Source organism: Lactuca sativa, chromosome 5 (genome assembly GCF_002870075.4).
Source record: "Lactuca sativa cultivar Salinas chromosome 5, Lsat_Salinas_v11, whole genome shotgun sequence".
NCBI classification, from domain to species: Eukaryota; Viridiplantae; Streptophyta; class Magnoliopsida; order Asterales; family Asteraceae; genus Lactuca; species Lactuca sativa.
The window spans coordinates 27,343,268-27,369,956 of record NC_056627.2 but is presented as its reverse complement, the minus strand read 5'-3'; the positions used below and the strand labels follow the sequence as shown (position 1 = coordinate 27,369,956).

The 26,689-nt window shown below is 37.2% G+C and overlaps 1 protein-coding gene across 1 annotated transcript; it reads right to left on the bottom strand.

Moving 5' to 3' along the window:
- Window positions 1–23,435: 23,435 nt before the first annotated feature.
- On the bottom strand, window positions 23,436–26,426 carry LOC111889983 (squamosa promoter-binding-like protein 13A). Its single transcript, XM_023886134.3, has 4 exons — window positions 25,842–26,426; window positions 24,943–25,571; window positions 24,635–24,765; window positions 23,436–24,307 (listed from the first exon to the last, which is right to left on the bottom strand). The coding sequence occupies exons 2-4, from the start codon at window positions 25,335–25,337 to the stop codon at window positions 23,622–23,624; spliced, it is 1,212 nt and encodes a 403-aa protein (XP_023741902.1). The 5' UTR covers window positions 25,338–25,571; window positions 25,842–26,426; the 3' UTR covers window positions 23,436–23,621.
- Window positions 26,427–26,689: the final 263 nt, after the last annotated feature.

Genomic DNA, 26,689 nt, shown 5'->3' with positions numbered 1-26,689 from the left:
CACATGGAAAAATTTTACATTGGGCTTTCTGTTGTTTATTATCTCATATGGTGTGAGCGTGAATCGCTTATTGAGATAAGACCTGTTCTGTGTAAAACAAGCAGCAGAAATAGCGTCAGCCCAAAAATAAAGAGGTAAGGAAGCGAAACTTAGCATAGTTCGGGCAGCTTCACACAAAGATCGGTTTCGTCTTTCGACTATTCCGTTCTGTTGTGGTGTGTAGGGAGCTGAGAAATTGTGACTAATTCCTTTTTCTGCAAGAAACTCTTCAAACTCCCTGTTCTTGAATTCAAGACCATTGTCGCTCCTGATGTTACGAACGACCTTCTTGAGCTGGACTTCAATTTGCTTGATAAACACTTTCAGCTTTTGAGTCGCTTCAGATTTGAGCTTTAAAAAGAACACCCATGTAAATCATGAAAAGTCATCAACAATAACAAGAATATACTTGCTACCACCGATGCTTTCGATAGATGAAGGACCACATAGATCGATATGAAGTAACTCGAGTGGTTCAACAACTTTTGTGTTGATTACAGATGGGTGACTTTGACGACTCTTCTTCCCCATTTCACATGCAGCACACAAATGATCTCTGTCGTACTTGAGCAATGGAAGACCCCTAACATGACCTCCAATGACAAGTCGGTTGATATCTTTGAAATTGAGATGAGAGAGTCTTCGGTGCCACAACCAGCTTACGTCGGATTGAGCTTTTGATAACAGGCATATGGCTGGGTTTCCTTTGATGGGTTTCATGTTCAGAGGGAACATTTCACCTTTTCGCTCTGACTTGAGAATCACTTTCTTTGTCTTTTTCTCTATGATTTCAGAACCTTCATCATCGAATGAGACTTTGAGTCCAGTACCTCCAACAAGTTGAGATACACTGATGAGGTTGTGTTGGAGTCCTTCCACATAAGCCACCTTCCTTATAGTGAAGTCTCCATTTGTTATCATTCCATATCCCTTTATGGTGCCGAAAGAGTTATTTCCAAACTTGACGTTGCCACCATTTGCAAGAGATCTGTATTCCCTGAGCTCCCCTTTCCTCCCTGTCATGTGACGCGAGCAGCCACTATCGATTTACCATTCTTCGTCAAACTGCTCGTTACTTATAACCTGCAAAAATTAAGCAGATTTAGGAACCCAAAGTTTCTTGGGTCCAAGTGAGCTTTTCATGGGAACAGGAATAGTAAGAGAGATGTCAACTAGATATGTTCGTTTTATGAGAGTTGTTTCATCTTTCTTTTTAATGGTAAAGACCTTTATTTTGTTAGGATTAGGTGTTTTCGTTTTGGACTCTGGTTTGGATTCATTGACCTTCTGCTTTCCCTTTTGTTCAGCTGACGAATGAGATTTTTGAGAACAAGCGGAATTAGCTTTAGAGCAAGATGGAGATGAATCGGTGGAAGTAGAAGAATTAGTAGAACGAGAAGAATTAGAATGAGAGGATTTGGATGGAGAGGACTTCCTGGCTGGAGACTCTTGGTGAACCTTTTGCTTTTGATCATTAGAGGGACTGACCTTAGAGTCTTGTTCTCTTTTGACTTCTGAACTGAACCTTTGCGTTCGGTTGGAGTTGTTCTTGGAACCGAACCTTTGGTTTCGGTTGAAGTCTTTTTCAGAACCGAACCTTTGCCTTCGGTTGGTATTTTCTTGTGAACCGAACCTTGGCTTTCGGTTGTTGGAACATTCAGGCTTTCTTACAGGATTGTTTTCATACTTCAGATTCTTGTCTTGGTGTGAGTAGTATGCATTCTGGGAGTGCCAGAATTGTTTCCTTTCAGAAAGGTTTTTCCTGTATCTTTGGTTCCTTTCTATCTTCTTATTCCTCATCTGCTTAGGTTGATGATGAACGTTCGCTTTCGTTTTCGTTGTCTCCTTGGCTTGTTCCTTTTGAACTTCAGGAGTTTTACTTTGAGCCGAGGGATCAAAGGGAATATCTGAAGAAGATTCAGTTTGCACTGAGGGCGTAGAAGGAATATCTGAGGAAGTTCCACTTTGAGCTGAGGGAGTAGAGGGAATGTCTTCTTTTTCCGAACGATCATCCTCCTGAGGAATATCTTTCGTACCACTGGTACTTGGCTCATTGAAATTATCCGGCTTGTTCAATGGTTCAGGGATGTATCTTCCTTTGCTTATCCAGGAGGTTCTTTCAGACAATCCAACGGTTTCGTTTGCATTATCAATTGGAGCTTCCCAGAAGTACTCATCACAGCCATCAGCATTGTCTTCGTTAACAATAGCTGTGAGTTCAGCTGTTTGATGTTCGGTTACTCCAGTCACCTTGTATACTTGATTCGGAGTGGTCCTGACCTTTAGATACACAACAGCTTTCTCTACTAATTTCGGGGACTTTTGTTGGGACAATCGAGCGAACTCCACAGAATTTTCAGAAATTAGATTTTTGTGGTTTTCAGTTTCGCTTTTAACAAATTCTGAGCAGTCAACCGTGTCCTCTACAGAAATTTCACTCATGTTTTTGTCCTCGTTAAGCTCAGATGAATTTTCAACATTGATTTTGTTTTCTGAACTTACGCTGGTGTTTAAAGAGTCAAATTTTTGCATGGTTTCAGTTCTCAGTTTAAGTCTGTCATTTTCATCCAAAAGATTTTTGAGTTAAGCTACTATCAAGATGAGAAATTCTTGTATTAACGTTTTTTAGTTCTTTCTCATATGAGGATGGTGGTACTTTAGATGAAACAAAAACAGACTGTACCTTCTTTATCAGTTCATCGAGCTCATTGAACTGCTGTCTGAGTGGTTTGGCCGTAAAGCACATATCCTCCTGTACCTTCGGTCCATCGCTTCCTCCATCGGTGTTGTATCCCCTCATTTGAGATACGTCAGTCACCATGAAGCATTTTCCATCACTGCTTTCCTCCTTAGCCACATAAGCCTTTCCATGGGTAGGCTTCCTCACTTCTTCGTCTTCTGAGTCGGTAGACCAAACTTCCGTGCTACCGAACTCATCATCATTAACTGAACCCTGCACAATAAGAGCATTAATAGAAGGGTTAGCGGTAGACTTCTTATTTCTCAACTCATTCAGTCTCTTCTGCAGCACGGCTTCCTCATCATTTCCATCGTCCTTTTCAGCCATCTTCTTAAGAACACAGTCCTTAGCATAGTGGTTTTTGCGACCACAGTAGAAACAGCTTACTCCGGAATCGCCATCTGCCTTCGGTTCCTTCTTGGGCTCCTCAGCCTTCGGTTCATTGTTCACCTTTTCAGAGCTGTAACTCCCCTGCCAGTTTCGGTTTTTGTTGCTGGGGAATCTCTTCTTTATGAACCTCTTGGGATTGGACACCATCATGGCATAATCCTCAGAAGTGAGGTCATATTCTTCCAAATTGAGCTCTTCATCCTCCATTACAGCTTTACTTTTAGATAGGAGGGCCAACGAACCAAGACTAGAAACAACGCTCTTCTCTTGCACCACAATCTTCTCTTGGGACTTTAGAATACCCACCAGTTTCGCCAATGAATATGATTTAAACTGCTCATGGGCTTTGACTGTGGAAACCACTGCTCTCCATTCAGACCTCAGTCCGTTCAAGAAAGTAACCTTCTGTTCGATAAGCTTCCTTTCAATGTCGTGTTTGATCATCTTGCTGAGAAGATGATTGAAGCGATCAAACGTCTGGGTCACCGTTTCTTCGGCCCCTTGCCTGAATTCTCCAAACTCAGATAGAAGCAAGGTTTGGATAGAATGTTCAAGATCTTCGTCTGTGGAATACAGTTCGCGAAGTCTATCTCATACTTCCTTCGCCGTTGTGCATGAGCTGACCAGTCTGAATGTGTCGGACTGAAGGGCGAATCTGATCAACCTTAACGCCTTAATATTGCACTGGAATTTGTCCTTTTCATCTTGTGCAATATCCTTCACGTCCTTAAGCAGATCATTGTACTCTTTTTGTGTCTTAATGATTCTGGATGTTGCAGAATGAGAAAACCATCCATTGATGATGGCTTCCCATATGAGGTAACCATTGTCCTCCGATCCAATCACGTAGTCTTCAAAATGATGCGCCCATACTTCATAGTCATGGGTGTATAAGATTGGAATCTTTGTCGTCGAACCGAAGCTGTTGGAAATATTAATAGGGTTTGATTGCGTCGCGTCCATTATGATCGTAAAAACCTGTTCAAAGATCAGACTTGTAATAAAGCAGATTAGGGCAAAACAATAAATATCAAGATACGTCAATTAAGATGACGACTCAATAAATATCGATGATTGCGGAAAAACCCTAATGAAAATCTTTTTCACAGAAAAGATGTGTATTGATTACACAGCCTCCTGCTCTGATACCAATTGTTGAGATTAACAACAGCCTTTAATCTAAGAAGATCGATTAGATCTTGAACAAGTATGTAAATATAAAACTGTATGAACGCAATAAAAAAAAGAACAAGACAAGATGGAATCAAACGTGTTGAATGATTTAAACAAAATCCTCAAAAGAGCTCGATTAAGAACATCAACTGTAGAGGATTGATAGGTTACAAGAACGATTAAAGAAACCTGCTTTGCTCTAGATGAATCGCTATATCGTAAATCTCTAAATCGTTAACCTCTATCTCGTTGCCCTAATATGTATGCAAGCATTAACTTATATACAATACATAAAAGGCTCTCGGTTGGACAGGCCCAAACCGGAGTGTACATGGCTAAACTATCGAGCCCAAAAGACGCAACATCAAAATAATCTTCAGCCCAACACCACATGAATCGGATCATCTGTCTGCCTGTGACCGTGGCTAGGGGTTTGACTTCGATCCACTTTGTGAAGTAGTCAACTGCGACCAGCAGGAACTTCAATCACCCTGGTGCCATCGAGAAAGGTCCTATGATGTTGATGCCCCATCGGTGGAAAGGCTATGGGTTGCTGATGGTGGTCATGGTTGTTGCAAGCTGATTCTGGAACGGGGCGAACGCCTGGCATTCTGGGAATTTCCTTGTGACCCTTGCCGCGTCTTTTTACATGTTGGGCCAATCAACCCCTAAACGTAGTATCTTGCCTGTAAGTGCCTGTGCCCCATCTTGTGCTCCGACTTCGCCCGAATGGCTCTCCTCTAGGAGGACTTGGCCTTCCTCGTGCTATATGCATCTAAGCCAAGGTGCTAGGTAGCCTCTCTTGTACAGCTGCATAACTTTTACGGCGAATTGGGACGCCTAGATTTTTATCTACTTGGCCTCTTTCGGATCATCCGGAAGGACCCCGTGATGCAGATAGTCTAGGTATGGCTTGGTCCACTCTGGCAATTTTGCGATGACATCGACTTGCTTTTTTTCAATGCTCCTTTCTCCCAGGACCTCTACTAGCACCTTCTTAGTTAGGTGGTCAAAGGACGTCGAGGCTAGCTTGCTAAGAGCGTCGGCCCTTGTATTTTCCTCCTTGGGTATTTGTTTGATTTCGAAGCTATTGAACGAATGCGCCGATTGTCGCGTCTTTTCCAGGTATTTTTGCATTGTTAGATCTTTGGCTTCGTATGTGTCATTGACCTGGTTGGTTATCAGCAGCAAATCACTAAAAGCCAAGAGATGTTTCATGCCAACTTCTTGTGCCAATCGGAGGCCTGCGAGAAGTGCTTCGTACTCCGCCTCATTGTTCGAAGCTGTAAAGTCGAAACTTGTGCCAATCGGAGGCCTACGAGAAGTGTTTCGTCTCCCTTGGGGTTTTTGAGGATAAGGCCTGCACCTGAGCACTCCTTACTTGTTGCACCATCGGTGTGTAGTTCCCATATTTCTTTGCTTGTGCCAGGCTCTAACGGGTCTACCGATAAGGCCTTTGGTATTCCTCTAAGTGCGTCTGGTATTGCTATCAAAAATTTTGCTAGTGCTTGTGCCTTGATACTGGTCTGGGGGCGGTAATATATGTCGTGCTCCCCCAGCTCTATCTCCCATTTCACTAATCGTCCTGACTTTTCGGGTCTTAGAAGGACCTGTTTTATTGGGAAGCTGGTCAGCACTTCGATTTTATGTGCTTGAAAATAGCGTCGCGGGTGCCTGGCCGTGTAAAATAGGGCCAGCACCAATTTTTCCAAGACTAGGTAGTTGATTTTGGGGCCTTGCAATGCCCTGCTTACAAAATCTATTGGTCACTGCTTCTTGTTTCTTTCTACCGTTAGTACTGATGAAATGGCTTCATCGGCCGTTGCGAGGTATATCTATAAGGTTTCTCCCAGGAGGGGGCTCACCATTGTTGGTAGCTGGCGAAGGGACTTCTTTAGGCATTGGAAAGTTGCACCCGCTTCTTTCATCCATTTGAAGTGACTCTTGTCAAAACACTCTTTCAAAGTGCGGAAGAGTGATAGAGCTTTCTCTGCTAATTTGGTGATGAACTTTCCTAGCGCGGTCAGCCTCCCATTGATTTCCTGGACCCCTTTTATGTTATGTGCCTATGTGGGGTTTGGAATCAAGAAATTTCTGAATCTTGACTTGGTTAGGTTTCATCCCTTCTTTAGTTATTCAATATCCCAGGAATTGGTCTTCTTCTACTCCGAAAGTGCATTTTCCCAAGTTGAGTTTCATTTGTGCTCACGCCAGGATCTGGAGGGTCTCTTTGACATCTTGGAGCAATGTTGATTCGCTACGACTTTTAATGGCCATGTCGTCGACATATACTTCCACTTTCTTTCCGATCTGCTCTGCAAAGACTTTCTCCATCAGGCGTTGGTATGTCGCACCGGCATATTTACGGCCGAATGTCATTTTGTTGGTAGCAGAACGTGCCCCAATTGGTTTCCACCAATAGGTCAACTATGATGTTTATTGCCTGTTCAGGGTGTTCACCATGTATTATGTGCTTTTCTAGTGGGTGGTCTGCTTTAGATTTCTTAGGGGCGCTGATCAGGTCTGATGTCTCCTTGATTTGGTGACACGTCCACCTATGTGGGGTATCAATGACAATGGTAGCTGAGCCGAGCTGTGTGCCAAATTTTAGTCTGCCATAAATTGTTGACGACACAGCATGTAGCTCGAAGAGTTTCGGGCGCCCTAACAATATGTTTTGTTCTGTTGGGTGGCATATTACGGAGAATTCAATTGTGTGTGTCCTGCTCTCTCTTCTGTCGTGGCTGACTAAAGTTAATGGGAGGTGTATTGTTCCAAGGGGCCATAGGTTGTGTCCCGTGAATCCGACCAGACGTCCACCTATTGGGGGCTTCAATTCCGCTTTCCAGGACTTTGGTAATTTCCGGAAACAATGTTCGTATATGATATCCGTGGTACTGCCATTATCTATATACACTCGATGGATTTTTTGTGGCGTATGCATGCGGTTATGAAGAGCGTGTCCCTGGGGTTCCAACCTTGTGTTTTCGGTTCTTCGGTGGAGAAGTTGATGTTGTTGACCTGTCGGGTCAGTGCTTTGACATTTTTGTTTGCCTCGTGTCACTCACGTTTCTTGTATGGTCTGTTGATCGTTAACACTCTATGCAAGCAATGTTGTATTTCTGATGTCGGTTTTTTGTTGACTATAAAGGTAGTCGGCGGGTATCCTATACTTGTCGCAAGTTCTATGACGGCACTGGTCGGCCGAACGCTTGGCGCTAGACAGCCAAATCTTTCGGTTGATGGCGTTTTCCTGGTGGAACCTGTGTACTATCGTTTTGTGGTGCTGCGAACTTTTTGTTTTTCGTCATAAACACGTATTGTTGTTTATCAGGTTGTACCATACTGGGTGCACGTACGGATGGCGCCAACTGTTGTGACAAATCTACGGCTTAACTCTGTCTCTTAGAAGGATGGGATGGAGGGCCTGAGAATCACAGCAAAGGAAACAAGCTCGTCAGTCTTCGCCCGGGAGGTTGTCCCGAAACGAAGCTCTAACGACCAAGTGAGTGGGTTTCTTAGGGAGGAGATGAAGATTTAATGGAAGAATCAGGAGATTTTCTTTCATGGTCCCTTCTCTTGGAGGAGAAGGGACCTTTTTATACCTGCGATCAGGAAAACAAATCCCCAACAAAGTCTTTTACCTTTTCAGGAGTGGCAGGGGAAAATGGTCCTTGATTAGTAGATCATGCTCCGCACGTACTTGTTTACCATTAGTGCAGGGCTGCCAGGAGCGACGTTCTAAGTGGTACACCTATCACTCTGGGAGACGGCTAGTATTGTTTTGTCTCGACACCGACTTTGACGCTTGGGCATCAAGGAATGAGTTTGGGATCGCAAGAACGAGGGCGAGATCAGGGGCCCGTCGTTAGCCGTACGCCGGTCTTTGCTCAAATCGTCTGACAGTTCCGTTATTTTTTATGTACTCTTGGTGGGATACATTAACATGTGGGGATGTAAAAAAGTCACGTGGGACCCTGATCCCATATGGGGGATATTTTTTTAAAAAATCGGGGACGTGACGGGGTGGGGGAAAGGTTAACCCTCGTTTTAATTTCGGGGGGTGGGGCGGGGATAGGCAGTCCCGTCCTGAACCCCTAACGGGGGCCCCGTTAATATATTATTTACATTAATATATATTAATTATATAAATATAATAAACAATAGCAATGATTTTGAGCTTTTAAAATCAACAAAATAGCATGTTTTTAAGTTATTGGTATAACGTTTTTTAGATGTTATAATATATTTGTTTTTAACATGTAAATTATGCTATAAATAACTATGTTTTACCCATACAATAACTTATTTTAGCTTTAAAAAAGTTCTTTAGTACAAAAAAACAACTTCTTTATCCCAAAAAAAGACATCCCAAACGGGGGCGGAGGCGGCGTGGGGAGGCTAGAGATTTCGGGGATAGGGCCGGGGGCAGGGAGGCTAGAGATTTTAGGGATGGGGGCAGGGGTGGGGGAATAGGGAAATTTCAGGGGTGCGGGATGTAACCCCTCCTGCTTGCCCCCGTTGACATCCCTAACAATAGGGTCCTTCTTCCTGAAGAACTTTGGGGCTCTGCAAGCGTTGAACTCCTGAAACAAGAGAGTTTGTGCCCCAATATGACCAGCCATAATCTCTGCATGACAAAGCCTCAAATCGCTCATCCAGCTGCTCCGTGATCCCCTCCTTTATGGTACCAAACATCAAATGATTCGCCTCCAAAATACTACGAGCGATCTCAAACATAACAAACTCACAAATCCTCTCATTAATTGGCTCAACACCAAAGCCTGAACCAGAACCAGAACCTAATCCATGAGTGCTCATCGCCATACTAAAAAGCAACCATATAAACGATCAAAATATATCCAAAGATTTCCTCATCCTACAGGCTTCTTAGCATCCTCGTGACTTTCCTTTATTCGAGTATGGATCTTATGCTTTTAGTAGTACAGGCCTAATACTACCTTCCACACCTATCCATACTTTCCTCAATAATCATCATGAATCCTCTAAGTCACATCCTTACAATGATACACCCATAACCCGCTAAAAAGCACACCATACACACCAAAACACTTCCTAGGCTCTCGTAGGGTTCCCACCTCACCCCGCCATCAGCTGCTAAAGAAATCCTACAAATGTCAACTAACAACTACTTCATGAATACAATTACATGTAACAAAACTTAAATAATATTTGGACTAAAAGACCCAACCCGACAACGTTAGACTCAAATGAGAGTTGCGCAATAGGTCCGGATCAATCACTTAAAAATTATTTAACCTTTGCACCATGTAAATTAACATATTCATTTAATAGTTAGCTCACATCAATATGAGTCCCACAAAGAACAAATCAAGCAGCGTTTGAGCAGTGACACTCTATAGACCATAAAAACATAAAAAGACATCCTCCAAGTCACTTACTTCTGTGATGCTAGGAAATCCTACCAACACTGTCGTTTGCCATACATGAAAATTATACTCAATACGAGATCAATAGACAGTCGAATAAATGATTCTACCCTAAGCCCACAACTAGACAAGAAACAGGAAATAAGGCTAAGTCAGTCATTCTAGAGCTATATGATCCTAACCGTATACAATTTTTAAACATACACTTAGCATTTAATTTCACCAACGTAGATTCCAAATACGACATAGCATCCAATTACTCTTAGGCTACAAGGCATCACAAATCAGGCCATTCTATCATGTAATTCTTGAAGGTATCCTTAGCCCTATCCTAGCATGCAAACATTCCATAACATATAACATATCATCATGTATGCGTATTATGGGCATCACTTACTTGAGCTCGCTGATTACAAGCATCATATCTCTTTCTTTTGTAAAAAGAAACCTTTTTGGAAAATTTATTTTCTTTTGATAAGATTACCAATTCCCCATCTTGTGTTCAGACACAACCAAGAGTGTGCCAAAATCCCTCAAACCAAGAATATGATACCAACTTGTAACGTCCCAAAATTACCAATAAAATTATTTCATGTTTAACCATTGAATTTGTATAACCATTTGTTCAAACCAATCAGAGTAAATATATTTTTCAAACATCAAAGTAATACAATAACAATCATTACAGAAAAGCCATCAAAAGATGTTGTGCAATCAAGTCGAGCCCTTACCTTTAGAACTGGAAGTACCTTAAAATGTTTAAACCAAAAACCCGTAAGCACAAAACTTAATGAGTTCCCAAAAATACCACATACCATACCTAGGATAGAGATTGTTGTGGGCCAACCATAATCTTACTATTACTATCAGCCATGAGTCAATCATGGTCTTTCCCTGTCTCACCAAGAGCCAAATCCTGGTCTTCCTTTCAAGCATCACAAAGACATCTAGCGACATACATATAACTGTCAGGGCCAGTCATTGGTCTTGCATACAATTTCTAAGAGCCACTGTTCGGTCTTTCATACATATGTCATGGGCCACCACCTAGTCTTCCATGCAAGTATTACTAAGACAACTACTATCCTAAATAGTACAGTGAGAAGACTCACCTGACTCACGAAGTTAGCTAAACCACAGCTCAATGCCATGCAACCGGTGCTACAACATGCCTATTAAATCATACAAGGATCCAACTTTAGCCTATACCCTGAATCCAGCAAATTGACCAAAACTCAATGATCAAAGTCAACAGTTAACGGCCAACAATACCAATAGTTGGCCCTCACATCGTGACCAGCCCTTGGTCACATCATAAGAGTGAACTCAACCCAATTTCAAACTCGGTCACGTGCCAACTCAGCTAACCCGGTTACGGATAACTCAATTAGCAAAGACCACGATGTGAACCACCCTTGGTCACGTCGTGAACTCATCAGGACAAGATAATCAAGAAATCCTCCATCATCACATCGTGGCACTCTCCATGCCACCTCGTGACCACCTTCTGAGGCAACATCCTAGTGGTTTAAGTCCGTAATCCATTAAGTCTTCAACTCTAACTTTCCAAAAAGCTTTAAGGGACTCCAGAGGTTGATAAAAATGACAACTTTATAGACATGCTACTCTATGCGTGTTCTCTACCGAACCTAGGTTAAAAGGTAAGAAAATGACCTAAGCTCATGCAAGGTTCGTCATCCACATCCAATCCTAAGATCCATAATATATGATGCTTTAGAGACTCTGGAGGACCATAAATTTGCCAGCTTTATTCCATCCATTCACTAAAATCAAAACCATGAACCAAAAAGGACTAAAACAACTTAGATCCAATAGAATAAACCATAAAGGTAGAAGCTTGAATCCTTATAAATGCTTCAGAAGGTGATATCAAAGATGAGAAGGTGTTGCATGCTTGATCCTTGCACCAATTCTCCTTGTACTTCCTTCAAAGAGCACCAAAACCACTAAAATGAGCCAAAAATCACTAAGATGGATTAGGTTTAGGTTTCTGAGGTTTGAGAGTGATGGAGGCTGAAAAATGAACCCCAAATCCGAGTTTAGGGGGTTTAAATATGAAGGAAACCCTAAAAGATAATGGGTTTAGGCTGCAAGCCATGTCACGTCGTGACCCCATACATGTCACATCGTGACTAACCTCCATATACACGATCTTTATTTGTCTAGTCACATCGTGGCCTCCCCATGGTCACGTCGTGGCAAATGATTTTTTCCCAAAAATCATGCAATTGACTCCTTTATTCCCTACTCTGATCCAATCTGGAAAACGGGTGTTACACAGATTTAGGAATTCTTTTATATGCACGCTCTCGCTTTTACGGTTACTATAATTTTTGTTTAGATTACTTAGGCTAATAAGCAACCTATCTTCGAATCACTTTTTATGACACACATAGTTGTGTTAGTTTGATCGTGAAACTTCGAAGAAGCATAATTTCTACATACGAAGTCGGGTTTAAGTGCTCCTTATATCCCCGAGATTGTCATTATTACTACTACATCTTTAGCTAAGATTATTTACTATATCTTATATGTCTAGCCCAAATTTGCAGGCATTACATCAGAAGAAACCAACCCTTACCATGGACTTAGCACAGTTTCAAAAATCTTTGAGCAGGGTTATGAACACTCCATGACTCGTGTAGCTTCGCTTGAACGAGGTTAATGCATTTGCATTTTTTTTCGATTGCTATTAAGTGTTCCTAATTGAGAGAATGATATGGGCTTGAAGAATACACATCTTGAACGAGAAGCTTGAGTGTTAAAGCGGAACAAATTTTTTGGGTTTGATCTCTTCAAACCCTTATTTGTGTTATATAGAGTTGAGTAAGCAGTCCATGCCACCTAAATTTTTCCACGTCGTTTCATTTCCAACATGTCAACATGATAACCAGCTAAAAATGTAGCCGTTGGCTTATTTACTTTAGTGACCATTTAAACATAAAAGTACAAGTTTATAGGATTTTTGTGCTGGAATAATAATATAAAAAAAACAAACAAACAATCGTCAAGAACAAATGCTCCCCTTTATTCAATGGTGCACTTTAAGCACTTCAAAGGAGATGATCAAATTGTTAAGTCCTAACCAATATCTAGATGCATATAACTAGTTATTTTAATTGATTTTTTTGTCTTGAAAAGCTTTCATTATAAAATACTTGTTATTAAATGTAATAATTTTATTAAAAGAAGTTATTAATTTTTTAGTTATTAAAATTTCAGCCATATAAAGTATTGTTAAATAATTAGGTATATTATATAAATGCATCAACTTTTCACAATTTAATTGGAGTAGGTTTATCAAAACCACCTTTTTGCCCCCATCTCCAACCAATATATACCCCCATGAATGAATGGAGAGCACAAGTCGAGTTTGATTTGTTGTTAATCATTCACTAATAAAAATATAGTATTTTAGAGAAAACGGATAAAAAATTCAACATGTTGAACATCGTTATATTATATTTAAATGTTTATAGTTTATTATAAAAACAAAAAATAACTGTTAGAACTAACTATATTTTATTTTGTGATTATTATTATATTAATTTATTTTTTGCTTCACTAACAATACTTTAGTTTCCTAAAACAATTCCATATTAAAAGTTCAGGATCATATATTCAAAATATTATTAGTGTTACACCATTTATTTTTCGTACACCACACCGTATACTCAATTTGCCAATTCTATATTGTAATGATATTTGATACATAATTTAAAATATTGATGTAATATAAAGTTTGTAAGTTCTTTCATTTATAAATAATCGTTCACACAAACAATTATTATCTTTTCCTTTATTTGGGATTATAGAAAAATTCAACGGCTTTGCTTTATTTTGGATTATAGAAGTATTCAACATATACTCAAAATTTAAAGATTAGCCATTTGTCTTTTCTTAAGTTTTTGTTAAATTATGTGTTAAGTTCATATTTATATTTTTTTAAAGAAGATGATTTTATAACGTTCGTGTTGTTGGAAACTTCTAGGGCGGTTCTTTGACCATCTTTTTTTAAATAATTTATGTGATACTTTTGGTTTGACATAAATTAAAAAAAGACTATACTAAAACCAAACTTAACATATAAAACTTGTAAAAGAATATTTGTCCTAAAAAGCCATGTAATAATAATAAATTTCTTATCATGAATTTGTAGGCATATACATAAAACTACATTATGTCCATTATGACATGATCATGATGTCTTTGAAAGGAGTTGTTCACTTGTTGCATATATATATATATATATATATATATATATATATATATATATATATATATATATATATATATATATATATATATATATATATATATATATATATATATATATATATATATATATATATATATATATATATCTTTGAAAACTCTAAAAACATAAAATATCAATAGAAATACATTGAAAAAATATTTTGAGATAGTTTTTCATACCAATTTGTTGGAAAAAGTAAAAAAAAAATTATATATATATATATATATATATATATATATATATATATATATATATATATATATATATATATATATATATATATATATATATATATATATATATATAATTCAGCGAATTTAAAAAAAAAAGGTTGTGATTTTTAGGTTTGTAAAGCCAATAAGAAATTAGATATTTCAAAGTTTTATTTTTGTATTTTTAGGGTTTCTAGAGTTTTTTTTGTTTATATATATATATATATATATATATATATATATATATATATATATATATATATATATATATATATATATATATATAGAGGGTCACGATCTTTTGCAAACTTATATTTTACGTGAACCGCTCTTATAATGTGAACTTTTTTGTATGATTTAAAAAAATAATAATAAAATAAACAAAATAAAAATGACATAAAACACTAAATCGGTTTTATAGAAATATATTAAAAAAAATGTTCATATACAACATGCGCATACATGCACAAATGTCAGAAAATTCAAAAGTACGAAAAAAAAAACATTTACACATGTCGTATATACATATTTTTTCCGACAGTTTTTACGAATATGATTCTATAGGATCGATTTGGTGTTTCATGTTACTTTTTTTTTTTAAAAAAAAATGTCACACAAAAAAGGTTGCATTTTAAGACTTGTTCGCGGGAAATTATGGGTTCGCAAGAAGACCCTATATCAAAGATTCGAGAAACTCGATTCTTTTTACAAATTTTTTTACTAATCATTAAGAGGATCATTAATAATTAAATCATTGATTTTTTTTTCAAAATAAACGTCCTTTTCTATATATATATATATATATATATATATATATATATATATATATATATATATATATATATATATATATATATATATATATATATATATATATATATATATATATATATATATATATATATATATATATCCCAATCAAGATCATTTCAAACATTTTTGTCTATATTAGTTTTAGTTTCTTTCCATTTGGTCATTTCTTCTTCTTTGTCTTACTTTTGATACTTGTATTTCTTGAAGATAGTCGACAGATGCATTCGGAAAAGTGTAAGAATTCCAAGTAAGGGGTGAAAATCCAGATTTCATATTAGTTACTGTGTGGTATATATCGTTGGAGATGGTAACGTGATGATGTTGGAATGGCTCAATCAAATCAGATCTCCCCGGATGAATCAACAGGGTGTTTTAGTTTGATTGAGCCGTGCCAATATCATGAACTACTGTTAATTTGTATATGTTGTATTTGATTATTGATAATTCTGAACAGAAATACAAAAAGTTTGTGTACATATATATATGTTCATGCTCTAAACTTGATCTCCTTAGCATTTAGGGTTTCTGGATTTTATCTTATATATGTTTCTGTTCTTAACATTTCATGTGGTCATATGTATATATCTATGTGTGGCTGTCATAAATTGATCTAACGATCTTGTTTTGCTTGTAAACATCTTTGATTGTATATCGAGTTGACTTGAGTTTTGGGGTCAATTCTGGTGGAAGCTCGCCATGGGGGGCCTGTTAAAATCAGATAGGTACTTGAAGGCATTTAGAAAACATTCAATAGTAACAATTTTACAAAATTCTTGTCATTATTTTGTTATATTTACGCAAGAACAGGAGCACAAGGCCTAAGTAAATCACACGCTAGTTACTTATAATTACTGGAAAGAATTTATGTTCAGAAAACAAGTAAAAGGATTACACAATCAAGATATAATCCCTTTCAACGGCTGGGCATTAAGACAAGATGATAAAATGTGCAGGAAAGTTGTCTATGAATGAAGAATGGTCAACATTTGGTGTCATGAAAGTCGCAAGCAAGCTGTGACTTGGCAATTGGCATATTTGTATAAAATGGTAATTAAATGCATGTAACTCCTTGCCTCCTTGGCATTCCTACTAACCTATCTCAGGGCCAACTTAACCTGCATGGGAGAACTAAATCACGATGTCAGTTGTCATGAGAGAAAGGAATGTAATGTTGGGACTTGAATTTGAGACCTTACTTATGGTATTAATCATAAAAAGTTAATAACTAATTGACCAAAAAGGAAACAACCGAGGATATCATCTTCATCAATATGAGTTAGACCCAGTGTTTTAAAAACCGATTTGAACCGGTCGAACCGGAAACCGGAGGTGAGAACAGTTCGATTTGGACCGGTTTTATGACGATTTCCTGACCGGATTGAACCGGCCGGTTTTGGTAAAAAACCGGTTCAACCGGTTGAATTGAACCGGAATGGACCGGATTGAACTGGACAGTGTTGGATTTTTGTGTTTGTTTTGGGCTTTTTTGTTTGATGTTGGCTTATATAATGATTGTTTTTATATGTTGCATTATATTTACATTTGTAATACTAAAAAGATGACAAGTTTTGTAATCAATGTATGTAGTATAATTAAAAACATACAAAAATATAGAACCGGTTGAACCGGAAAACATCACCCCGACCGGTTCAATTAAAAAACCGGTTTTTAAAACATTGGTTAGACCATTCATACTTTGAGCTTTTCGGAAAGTTCGATCTTTTAGTCAAATAAACTTGTTACGTCTTTAAAGTTTTTTCAATGTTTTTGTAAATTTACAGTGTTCGTGTATAGAGTTTTTTCATTATTTGATACTATTTAATTTATTATTATTATTTGAAAGCTTCTTGGGTCAAATAAGCTTGGTGAATTAATTTGATGAAAAAACTTATTGTAGTGGAGTTACGATAAGGTTTTTGGTTTTCTGATGCGTCGACGATGTGATACCAAAACGTTTACTGAAAAAACTTTTCTTATGTTGATGCTCTTATATTAGCACAAACTTTCTATTATAGGTGACAAATAGAGATGTACATTTTAACCAAAGTGCGAGACTGGTCATGGGCCTAACATGTAATTAAGCGGTTTAGGAAAGCAAAATTTCTTGATGCAAGCCCGATTAAGGACCGAAGTTCTATTCAAATAGGTCTGGTACCAACAAACCTGGTTAAATTTAGAAACGGCTACTCTTGTTTTGTTAAAAAAGTTATGTTTTATTCGGTCATAGATAAATGAATTTTACCCCTCCCAGATAGAGGTGCACAAGCAAACAAGTTAACCGATTTGGGCCCGGTTGTGCCGAGAACAAGAGGTGCACAAAAAACTGATTTATGATTGAAACCAGATTCAGGGGGTGTTTGGATAGGAAAAAAAGAGGTGTTTAACTGTTTATTGTTTATTCCCACAATAAGCTAACTTTGAGTGTTTGGATAAAATTCAACTTATTAAGCTAAATAAGCTAATTTTAATAAACATCTCTCCCCATGCTTATTGCTTATTTACACCACAAATAAGCTAATAAGCAATAAGCTAATAAGCTAATCCAAACACCCCTAAAACCGATCATATCAAAATTTAAACCCAATTTGGTTCAAATCAATTTGAACCTAAACGAGTGGTTTGTATAGGTTTCATAGTATTACGTTGAACCCAATATAGGAACCGATTTGGCGGGATTGGAAAACCTGTTCAAAGAACGGCTTTTTGCTTTATTTTTTTATAAACACAAACGCTCGGAGCTTTTAAAACGGTTTGTTAGGACTAGGATCGGCTTCAAAGCCTAGCGTAATAGGGTTACTCAATATCCAAAGTCTAGTGGATTACTTTTCAAACAATTAACTTGAAATGCTCAAAGTTTTAATTAAAAAAACAACTAACTATTTATTGGACGTTTATTGTCCTACAAGTTGTTTAGTCTTAAACTAAATCTTTTTAATGTTTTCAAAATTAAACAGGTTTGAAATGCGAAATGAAATTTTTATAAAAAGATAAATTTATGAAATATTTTAAAGATATGTCTCCTCCTAGTACTTGTGTGGCCTCATATAATCCAACCATAAATATTGTCAGGCTTGAAACTTTACTTCACACCATATCTTACGATTTGAGTTAATTTATTTGACAAAGATATGGATTTTTCAAGATAAGAAATATTTAAATTAAACAAATTAAATTCAAGTCGGTTCGAATTGTATGTACTACCTCCGTCCCAAATTAATTGTCAACATTTGACTTTTCAAGTCTTTATTCTACAACTTTAACCTTAAATATTTTTCTTTTTGATAGATAATATTTAATGCAAAATATATAAATAGATTATATTTTAAATGTCTTTTCATCGTTATAAGTTTCATCAAGTAATATATAACACAAATAAAAATATTTAAGGTCAAAATTGAAAAAAAAAAAAAAAAACTTCAAAAATCAAAAATAAACAATTAATTTGGAATGAAGGGATTAACAAATATGATTCAACAAATATACATTACTCTAAGTATGGGCATCTAGATCCGATAGCCATGATAATAACAAAACAATTAGATAATATACTACTTTAAAAAATAATGCTACTAAACCGGCTCGAACTATCACCCTAGTAACAAGCTTGGAAGTTATGTTCAATCTGATTTTCAAGATCATATAAGCATACAAGAGTTTAAAAGTTTGGATATTTTGATTTGGTGAAAAGAAAAGGACTCTCAAATTTCCTATTCTAGTTGCAATTGTCTATGATATACTAAACGTCCAAACTTTTATGGAAGTTTCGGAATCTGTTTGTTCTATAGTGGCATGGTAATGTCTCCAAGAAGAACAAAACCCACCCCGTAATGGTGGAAATATGTGTTTGCTTGAAAGACTAGTTGGATAGTGTGGGATTGTAACACCCGAAATTTCAAACTAATTTAAACTTTAAAAAGACATGTCAAGTTCGTCAAAACATTACAACTTTGTTTTCAAAATAATAATTATCAGAGTTTTCCCAGAACATAAACATAATAGGAGGAGTTGTACGATTACGCCTTTGCCTTGCCGCGATCCCCTGATGTACCCGAAACAATAAAGTGAAACTGTAAGCCCGAAAGCTTAGTGAGTTACCCCCAAAATACCGATACACATACATTCCACATAACGATGTCAACAATATCATAACATTACAAACTGAACAGAACAGCACGTAACGGGTCCACATACCCCTGGGCCCACAATGTGAGTTAGGAATGCTTACCGAGCCCTCAGCTCACATCTGGATTGCCACCGAGCCCTTAGTACGATTCTGGAATGCCTATCGGACCCTCAACTCGTATCTGGAATGCTCCCGAGTCCTCAGTATAAGTCTGGAATGCCTACCGGGCCTTCAGCTCATATCTGGAATACTCTAGGCTTTGTTGGCTACCGCATGGAGTGGTACAACCTCAACCCTACCCACATAACATATAACATAACTACTGAGCATGCAATAATCATATAACATCACAGGTAGTCCTATAGGTCTACCTAACTGGCATAACCACTAGCATGCAACACAAGATCATACTCAACATGTAACATTACTAGGATAACATATCCAATGGGTCGACCTTGGTGCCTTAGACCCCTTAGTATAGTGAGGATAACTCACCTCGTAGATGTCAACTCGGTAGATAAATCCCAACTTTTAGATCACTTGTTAAAGACTCCACCACCTATTACCATAGTATGAATATACTCATAAGTCCTCATCTTTACAAAGTACTCCATAACCAACTAGTTAACCCCTTGTCAAAGTCAAAGTCCTCAGTCACCGTTAACAGTCCATGTTGACCTCAACTCGTCGAGTACCCTCAGCTACTCGCCAAATTCCTTGAAGCACATTCCAACTCGCCGAGTCATCGGGGTGACTCGTCGAGTTCCTTCGATTCTCGATCAAACTTTAAGGCCACCCGTCGAGTTTCCTCTTTGCAAATCGACGGATACACACGCATACATATCCTAGAGAAAACTCATCTGACTCGCCGAGTTGTTCTTCAACTCGTCGAGTCTTATGGCAATCTTCATCGGACTCGCCGAGTTGTTCATCCAACTCGTCGAGTTCTCGGCCATCTTCATGTGACTCGCCGAGTCTTGCGACTCGCCGAGTCCATACAGACTTGTTTTGAGCCATGCAGCGGCTCCAAATCACAGATCCAAGCTTCTAGGGCATGCTTATCACGTAAAGTTGCAAACTTTACGTGCATGCATGGCTATAAAGGCTCTAAATGCCTATTTTAAGTTCTTAATGGAGCTTTATGCTCAAGAGGAACCTCAATCATGACCAAAACTGTGACTTTATGCTTCTAGAATCCAAGGAGAGTCCAAATATGAAGTTACAACATCAGATCTAGCCCATAGCTCATCTTACCAACTTATTATTCCACAAAACCCTAAAACTCAACCAATAGAAGAGATCTACAAGGAAAATGGCGATTTGGGTACCTCTAGAAGATGATAACTGAGATAAGTGTTGACTCCCATACTCTACTTGCTCCAATCTCCTTCTCCTCCAAGCCTTCTCCCTCCAAAGATCCTCTTTTCAAGCTTCAAACACACAATGGGCACACACACGTATTAGGGTTCTCAAGGACTCTCTAGAACTGTAAAGAGACCCAAGGGAGGCTAAGGTTCCTTTAAATAGGGTGCAAAACCCGGGGATTTAGTGTTTCATCTGCCAGCTCCTACTCGCCGAGTCCCAATATAGACTCGTCGAGTAGGTCACTTAACTCACGATCCCACCCCGCTGCTACTCGACGAGTAAGGCAACCAACTCGTCGAGTAGGGCCTAACCCAAGAAATCTTATTTAAAACAATACCTGAGAATCGGAGCGTTACAGGGATGGATACAAAATATATCACTCTTGAAAGGCTAAATAACGAAGTTCAAACAATAAATACATGAGAAAGAAATTGCAATGGAATTCAGTCCCACTTAATACATAAGAACTTGCTTACGAAGAAGCACTACACAACAACAATTAAAAGAAAACCAAAATGGTGTTTCATACATGGTAATGTTATGACCCTAAGATCTATGAATGTTGTTTTGTTAAATAATTAGTTTTATCATCCAAAAAGAAGTTGTGACACAACTTATTGTTCGTTTACTCGCTACGTCTATGTAAAACTTTTATACTTAATTATGGAATCAACAATTAACAATATTTAGTTGACTTAAATGTTGTGTCCACTCATTTAAAAAAAAAATCAATTTACTTATTTAATATTTTAAAAAAATGGGGCAGTGACTAATAAACAGCCAAAAGTACTACCAAAACGATGAAGATGATGCCTGTTTATTTTTATAAATGTTTTTTAAGCTTAATCATGTATTTTTATTTATTTATTTATTTTTGTAATTTCCAAAATAAAAGGAAGTTTAGTTTTTCCAAACCAGATTTCATACAAATTTGTTTCATACCTGAATTTTATAACTTCAAATTATTTTCATTCAGATATGGTTTTGATCCGACCCAGCTTAGGCTAGATCTTGTTTTGACTTGTTGACACCTTCCGAATGGTTTAAAACTTCTCCGGTTTCGTTAAAATAGAACTGCTCTGGTCCATTTCAATTTCAACCCCACAGGCCAAATATTACTATTATAATGGTTTGTTTAATTAAAAGCGTTTAATATGCATTGTCCGTTTTAAGTAAACAAATAGATAATGTTGTTTTTAGTAGTTTCTTAAAAAAATCATGGCTATAGAGGCGGACCAATTAGGGATTGGTTCAACCTCTTAACCACATCCTTTACGGAGGCAAAGAGACTAGAAGAAAAAAGAAGTTACCCTTCTGTATCGTTTTCGTAAAGAATTTCTAGCTAAATTTTTTGTTAAATTAAGATGTCTGAGCTTATAAAAAAAATTAATTAGAAGAAAAATCCTTTTTGGATTGTTCTTATAACCAGAAATAGCTAGAAATGATATTAGATTAGAGATAAATAATTTGTTAATATATTATGTGATTAATAGAATAACTGGAAATAGATAATTGATATGTTAATTTGTTAACATGAGATCAATAGTTAAACAATTGATTTGTTAATTTATATGGTTAATAAATTAATAAGAAATCAATTAGAAACAATTAATTATTAATCAAAATTAATCTGTAGTTAATTCGAGATTAATTGGAATTAATTAAAGATGCAGGGTGTGAATTGTAATTGTTCAATAGTTACACAAAAGAACAATTCTAGAACCATCCAAGATTCCAAGTATGGACGATTTTGGAGGCACTTCTTGGGTTTTTAGAAACCTCGTCGAGATAAGAAGATGATTTAATTTGAGATTAAATATATTATTCATTTAATTTAAATTTGGCTTTGTCTGCAAGTTATCTAAATTATAAATAGGACACCTTAAGCATCTAATTTCGTTCATGACCTTCCTAAGAAGCTTAGGAACAACAAATTTTCATCTTTCCTCTTTTTTTTTCTTCATTCTAAGGTTTCTAGGGTTTTTGATACAAACCATTAGAGACACTAAGCGTGCGTTTGGTTGTGGAAAATTTTTCAATTTTCTAGAAATTTTTTCAAGGAAAACAGAAATTTTGAAAACTCGTTTAGTTCGTTCAGTTTTTCAAAGTTTTCTAAAAAAATGAAAATTTTCAGTTTTCTAAATTGTATGTAAATTAGAAAAGTGATTTTTACAGTTTTCCAAAGTTTTTCAAATTTCTTAAGATGGAAAATGAAAACTCCACCATTCCATCCAAACGCATTTTCATTGAAAATTGAAAATAAAAACTCAACCTATTTTCTGAAAATATTTTCATAGAAAATGAAAACAATTTTCCACAACCAAACACACCCTAAACTTTTGGTGCTTGTTTTCCAATGTTTTGAAGAAAGTTATTGGTCTGATTATTTGTTATACTAATCAAGAGGTATGTAAACCCTAACTCTATGTAACTTTCAATTATTATAGAGTTTTCTTAGGGTTCTTGATATTAATAGGTTATTGTTATCAATAGAGAAAACATAGATCCAAATAGGTTGCATGTGAACTTAAAAGTTAAGTAATTTTCCGCCGCATGCATAGATTTATAGCCTATAAAACACATTAGTTTCATTTGTAAAAAATAACGACACTTTTGCATTCTCAATTACTGGATCTCGCTAGTAACTGGGATTCTTCATCGACACCATCTCGATCTTGTACACGAGATAGGGCATTGGTGCAAGAACAACTAACCCTCCCCACTCGCTACTTCCTACCAAAAAGGAAAAAATAGCTTATCTTGGTTAGACCGGTTCACTACACCTTTTTGAATTTTGATTTATCCCCTTCAACTTTCAAGATTCAACAATGTTTGTAGAAACAATGCCTTTTGGGCCCATTATGTTTCACTGCAGCGATAAGAGACGACATTCAATAAAATTTTGTTAAAAGTGATCACCATCAACTTAAAGTTCAATCAACAAATTTTGTTAACCTTCTACGCAAACCCAAACAACTACAAAACGTGACTGTTAAACCAAATCGAATCAAATCAAATCTCATACAAACTACAAACACTTTGAAATTTATCATATCACTTGTTCAACTACCAACACTTATTCCCAGTAGAACGGAAGTGTTTGGGGAGCTCCATTATCAGGCGATGCATGCTGATGTTGATGCTGATGATGATGATGATGATGAATTCCCATCTGAATCATCCCATCGCAATCATTCCCATTTCCATTAGGATCCATAATCGACTCAAGACCACCATAACCCGCACCCGCACCCGGATCCATTGGATTTGGTGGAGCCCCGTACGAGTTAGACGGGTGCATCACATGGCTCAGTGTCGTACAAGATGTCTGTGAAGGTGACGATGACAGAAGAGAGAGAGCACAGTCTGACGACTGCACCACCGGTTGCACCACCCTAGCCGCCGCTGCCGGTGGTGGATACCCATCACAGAACAGCTTTTCATAGCTACCGCTGCTATTACCTTCAAAAGTAACAACTGTCTGTGGCTGTGTCTGTGATTGTGACTGTTGACTGACTTTTGGAGGTGAAGTCTGGTGATTCAGTTTAAGATGTGAACCATGAAAGAGGCTGAATTGTTGCTTTCCGGGTAACTTTTTGCCGCCCAAAGATGATTCGGGAAACGGGTTGTGTTTGTGGGCCATGGTCGAGTGTCGGGTCGAGTACGTTTGTTCTTCAGACTTCACCATTGTGGTCCATAGGTGATTCGTGAGTGATGTGGTTTGATACACATGTGGGCTTGAGAATTGCAACATTGTGGCACCTAAAACCAACCAGATCTAGCATCAATATTGGAACATATTGTAACAATGATGTAAAGGTTTGTTTAGGGAGTCGTTTATTTTTGACTTAATGAGCTTTATGGGTTAAGCATAAATAAGGGTGTATCTTTTTGAATTAATAAATGACTTAATGAATTAAACCGAAAAGATTGGTTGGCTTCATGGCTTGATGGATTAAACCACTATTGCGAAAGCTTATAAGACAAAAAGACTTATAGTTGTGTGGATCAGGTGCTTAACTCATAAAGCTCATTAAGTAAATAAAAAAAAAACAGCACTTAAATGAAATTAAAGTTTGAATGGTTGACCTTGGTGACCGGAGAAAAGACTTGCCGAGCGTGAGGTGTCAGGCTGTGGCTTCCTTCTCCGGCGATTATGTCCATCCAGCCGCTTTCTACAGCTTCGTTTTCCTTCATCGAATTCCTCCAGCGAATGAAACCTATTTGGTGTAATCACGAGTATGAGTATGTAAGGAAGTAATGTGATGTATGAAATAAGGATAAAAACAAATACGTATATAGAAGTAGTAGGAAAATGAAACGGATAAATAATTATGGGAACAAGCAAACCCTAGAACAGAAAAGGAAAGAAGAGAGTAGAGAGTAGAGAGTCATACCGGCTACATTGCTGGCAGAATCGTTGCTTTTGACCATTAATGGAAACCTGAGCGGTTTTGGAATGGATTTCACAGACCTTATGGCGGCGATGATACTCTTTGCAGTTACTGAGGTCGGCGTTGCAGCCGTCAACGAGGCAAGTGGCGGCCGGAATCGTGTTATTTATAGGACGTGCCCTTTTGGATGAAGCTGAAGGTGATAGCGCCATTTTTGATGTGGACTTCAACTCGTTTCCTGAATCGATTACTTGGCCAAGCTTTAAATCGACACAGAAATTCCCTTTAATCCCCTGCCCTCCATAACTACTCGACCCACTAGTCGAATCAATGTTGGGAATTGTTCCTTGTTCGAATTCTGTGAAATCCCAAGAAGGTATCTTCAAATTCCAGTCCATAATCCACTTTCACTTTCAAATACTTTTTCTTTAATGCTTTGACTCAACACTTTTTGGGTCTTTTCCCTGTTTATCTCCTCTTTACGTCTCTGAAATGAAATCCATCAATCGAAATCACTCTTCCACATCGTAAAAGACCCAAACAGAGTCCAGAAAGTCATAAGTTTGGGGGTATTATTCAAATCCTTCAGCAGCTTGTAGATGAAATATAGAGTGTTGGATAGTGGCTTCAACCTGTCAATTTCAAGAAAATAAAAGAAATTAATGAGGGAATCCATGGAGCAGGGAAAAAGCTTTAGGATTAATTAAATAGGTTAAGTACAAAAAAAGCATTCCAACCCCTTAAATTAACTTTACACACAGAAGACAAGAAACCCAATGTAGAAAACTAACTACTAGTCTGAGTTGAAATTGATTGATATTTGATAACACTTGAAGAAAATCGAGTAGCTTTCCAATATAAGAACGAACTATCAACAACATTTAGAGAGAGAAAGTACTTACAGAAAGAGATGTGGAGAGAGAAGACTGTTTGGAGCTTTACAGCCTTTCAAAACCTGGCATAGAATCCATGTAAAAGAAGTGGGTAAAGTCTAAAGAGAGCAGTTAGCGGCAAAAACCCTCAAGAAGTTAAGGTTGTTGTGTAGGCAAAGACCCTCAAGAACTTCTCTTAGACATTTTATCAAACACCCTTAAGGCATTAGAGGTTGATCTCGGATTTTGGAATAACAAAAAGAATATTTATTGTTAAATGAATAGCATTGGAACTTGGATCACTTGTGGGAATTAGGTACCACAAACCCTAAAGCAGAATTGAATTACCAAAGAGAGAAACCAGCAGCAGTAGGTTTTGTTTCTCAAATCAATGGTGGAGGTGGAGGTGGAGGTGGGTCATGTCTGTATGTGGTATAATGGACTTTCTTTATTGAGGTGGGTTCAGTGTTGTTTGATAAAGGAGGATGACAGGGACATGGTGTCGCAACAAAAAGTTAAAGAAAGTTTTCAAGTACAAACTACAAGGAAGGAGGGAAGGAAGGAAGGAAAGAGAGAGGGTTTGTTTCTTGTGGACTTCTTGTGTTGTGTTTCACGTTTCAAAGGCAGGTTTCGCAAAATTGAATTCTTATCGTATTTTAAACTGACATCGTTTTGATGATTTATAAATCTCGAAAATTATTACAAAGAATGTGTAAGAATTAAGACCTTTAGGAATATTTTGTTCACAAATTTTTTAACAAAAAAAATAGGAAAAGTTAAAATGTAAATTTCAGTAAAAAAATACGTTTAACTAATAAAAATAAAAAGAATTGAAATTCTTAAAATTTCATTAAATTCCGGGAGTAATTGGTCATATT